General features: G+C 33.7%; 1 protein-coding gene across 1 annotated transcript; it reads right to left on the bottom strand.

The window, feature by feature from the left end:
- Positions 1-957: 957 nt before the first annotated feature.
- LOC130877640 (olfactory receptor 4C15-like) lies at positions 958-1,896 on the bottom strand. The gene has a single exon (XM_057775101.1). It carries the CDS (start codon positions 1,891-1,893, stop codon positions 958-960), a length of 936 nt encoding a protein of 311 aa, XP_057631084.1. The 5' UTR covers positions 1,894-1,896.
- Positions 1,897-3,915: the final 2,019 nt, after the last annotated feature.

Genomic DNA, 3,915 nt, shown 5'->3' with positions numbered 1-3,915 from the left:
TGGGTTCTGTTTGTCATCTGCTCTCTGTATTTGTAGGCTTTAACATCTTACATAGTTTCTTAAAAATCTATTTTTTCTTAAAATTATTTCAGTAGTATTCTAATGTCAAATACATATTTAGAATTGTCAACCATTGAAATATATTTGGCTGTTTTACCTAGGTGTACCATAAGTGTGATTTCTGCCTGTAGATGCCAGAAGAGAATGTTAGATGCCCTGAAACTGAATTACAGACAGTTGTGACCTGCCATGTGGGTGCTTGGAATTGAATTCAGGTCCTATAGAAGAGCAGGCATAAAGCATTCTTAAGTTATGAGCCATATCTTCCACCCCTTTATCCATTTTTTTAAATAAAGCATAGGGTTAATGTTCAGCCTTCTAATATTTGAGATTCTCCCTATATGTCATTGGATTTATGTGAGCATAAAATTATACAGGAATTAATTTTCATGTGGAAAGATTTATTAGTAAATCGATACACTCACTATTGAATAATATTACTCATTATTCTATAGTAAATCATGACTAAATCATAAAGTGCTTATCTCAGTAAATAGTTACTTCTTCATTGGTTACGTTATTTTCTAGGTGTGTTTTTTTGCTTCTTTGTGTTTGTGTCTCTGTGTACATATGTGGGTCATATAAAATGTGTGTACACATGTGAGGTGGAAAGTTTTATGCTTCTGCACATGAATATAGAGACAAGAGAGGGATTGTATCAATCTGTAGCCCTATACCTAATTTTATTGAACCAAGTCACCATTTAATCTTGAACACACTGATTCTGTACTAGATGAACAGTTTGAGCCTTTCAAATCTGCTTATTCTATTTTTACTAGACCAGATTAAAAGTTCCATGATTTAACTGGCTTTTGACATGGGTCCTGGGATTCAGGGCCTCGTGTTTGTACAGAAAATTCTCTTCCCCATTGAACCATCTGACCAACATGTAATATTTTAATATTTATCAGAAGCTACTGTCAATCTCCTACACATTTTTCTAAAGGAATTCTTGATTTCCTTATTCCTGAAAGTGTAAACCATTGGATTAAGCAATGGTGTCAGAACAGAGGCAAATATAAGTGTGTTTTTCTCAAAGGAAAAGGCAGATGAAGGTCGTGCATATATTAATATGCATGGGACAAAGAACAAAATTACAACAGTAATGTGGGATCCACAAGTGGAGAGAGCTTTACTTCGTCCTTCAGAGCTGTGACCCCTTAGAGAGAAGAGGATGACACCATAGGAGACAATCAACAAGGAGAAGATAATGATGCAGAAAGACCCACTGTTAGCAAACACCAAAATAACAAAAATGTGTGTGTCAGTGCAGGCAAGCTGTAGTAATGGGAATAAGTCACATATGAAATGATCAATAAAATTGGGTCCACAGAAGGGCAGCTGCAAAGTGAAGATAACTTGTGTGATAGAGTGTAAGAATCCTCCTGTCCAGGCCACCCCTATAAGAGTGCCACAGAGCCTTCGGGTCATGATGGAAGAGTAGTGAAGGGGCTTGCAAATGGCCACATAGCGGTCATAGGCCATGGCTGTCAGGACAATCACCTCCACTCCTGCAAAGAAGTGGCTAGTAAATAGTTGTGTCATGCAACATTCAAAGGAAATGGTCTTCCTTTTATAGAAGAGGTCCACAATCATCTTGGGTGTGACAGTAGAAGAAGTGCATGCATCCAGTAAGGACAGGAATGCCAAGAAGAAGTACATGGGAGATCCCAGCAGGGCAGGGCTAAAGATGATTGTCACCACAATTATCATGTTACCCCCAAGTGTTGCAATATAGACAAACAAAAATACAACAAAGAGTATTTTCTCAACTTTTGGGTTTTGAGAAAGCCCCAGGAGTATGAATTCAGTGACAAAGCTCTGGTTTTGCATGATTCTCAAAAAGATGGTAAATAAAAAATATGTCCATAAAAATCTGCAGTAATGAGAAAAAAGACTTTTATTGTACCTGAGAACAGAATATTAGAAATTTTAGAACAGTGTCATTTATGACATGTAAATTATGTTAGAGATAAAAATCTGAATGCTTTAGAATTACTACCTTTTGGATATTTGTAATTTAAACATTTCCTTGTGCTATAGATGAGGAAATAGTTTTACTTTGTATGGTCAGTTTTTATTGATTTATAGGGAATTTTTGGAGTGAAACGACAAAAGGCAATTTGAAATTATTTTCTTGATATTAACAAAAGGTCAGATTTATTAGCCATGTCTGCCAACTGTGTTATTAGTGGTTTGTGATAATTAATTATTACACTGTCTTATCTAAGATATCAATAAAGAGGAAAAATATACTTTAGGTACAACTGAAAATTCTGGTTACATGATAAGCTTAAGTGTGCTAAACATATTGGAGTGTCAAATGAATGTGTTGAAAATTTACATTTAACTGAACATTTTAAAATGTGAGAAGAATATTTTAAATTATTTTGTGTCATGACAACTAAATAAAATTAGTATGAAAATGATAACAAAAACAAACTAACAAAAATAACTACTGCTTAAGATTTTACTTCCTGGTCAATAGTATGAGTCAAAAGTTATTGATTCTATTTTGTTATATTTATAATTAGAACTAAAGAGGTTGAGACCAAACAAGCAAAGGATGATTAACCTGTAGATTTTGGAGACACTGACTTGCACATACGGGATCTCCACAAAAGATCTCAGCAGATAGAATATGAGCATTTATTTATTTCCTTAGGAGAACCTCAAAATAGTTGCTTCCACCTGTGTTAATGAAATATTTTGACAAAGGCAAGAGAGAAAATTATTAAGAATCGAAAGCTGATGACCATCTATCAATTTCAAGTGAGAACAAATAGCTACACATAGCTGAAGGAGAAAACTTACTTGTTGAATATAATTTAGACCCTAGAGACTCAATTATTTGCTAATTGTTTATACAATAGAATCTTCTCAAGAAAACATAATTTTCTGATATTTGGAATTTATATGAGCTTGGTATAAAACACATTCATAAACAGCTTATCTGCCCTTCTCCAGGGTTTATGATATTAAATTGAAAATATCAAAATGTTACTTATGGTAACTGTTAGTAAATGATTAATTTTTAATGTCAGCTGCATTATCCACAGACAGCTTCCATGAACTAAGTAAATACTCTGGCTCTTGAATTCTTTTTTTTCCAGATAATGTCAGCTTCACAAAGTATCTATAGCTTTCTGTTCAGATCTTCATCTGTTTCAAGGAAACATTCTTTTCATGAGGGATGAGACCTGTACTTATCTATGGGTATAAGATCAAATATTAATAATGCAGTTAGTAAATGGTGGTTATATAGTCTTCTCCAAGATCCCTAAATAACTGACTTGGTTGTGGTACTCAGCATGATTTTTCTCTGGTAGAGTAGGCCCAGAGGACAGAAAGATTTTAAGAACTGATGGAATTTGAAGATTTCTGTAAGACTTCATGTCCCAATAATATCAGAGAAGCTACACCTATAAGATTTCATCAATATATCAAGACTTTCAAACCTACTCTCAGTGAGTTCTGTTTCAGATAGCATCGTTGGATAAAGAAAGCCAAAATGAGTGGGACGCTCCAAGACAAACTAGACCCAAAGTTAAATTAAACCTTAAGTAAATCTTTTTATGCTCTACCTGGGATGTCCATTTGCACAAAAATGATGCCATTATTTTTACAGTAAAGCAGGTCCCAAATTTTTTGTTTAAATATCCATACCAGAGACTATACTCTAATTATGATTTATGATCAAAAGGGTTATTATTTTATATAATGCAGAAGATAACTGACCTAAACACAAACTGTAGCCTACATTGAATTTTTTGACACAAGAAGACAATACTGAAAATAAATCTAAAAAATAGAATTTCTTATTTGGATGAGACCAAGTTTTCATATTTTCTTTAT

Source organism: Chionomys nivalis, chromosome 1 (assembly GCF_950005125.1).
Source record: "Chionomys nivalis chromosome 1, mChiNiv1.1, whole genome shotgun sequence".
NCBI classification, from domain to species: domain Eukaryota; kingdom Metazoa; phylum Chordata; class Mammalia; order Rodentia; family Cricetidae; genus Chionomys; species Chionomys nivalis.
The sequence above is the reverse complement of the archived record's forward strand: the minus strand, read 5'-3'. Positions and strand labels throughout refer to the sequence as shown.

What these genes read in the sequence shown, in the direction of transcription:
- LOC130877640 (XM_057775101.1), bottom strand. Translation starts at nt 1,893, where the DNA reads ATGCAAAACCAGAGCTTTGTCACTGAATTCATACTCCTGGGGCTTTCT.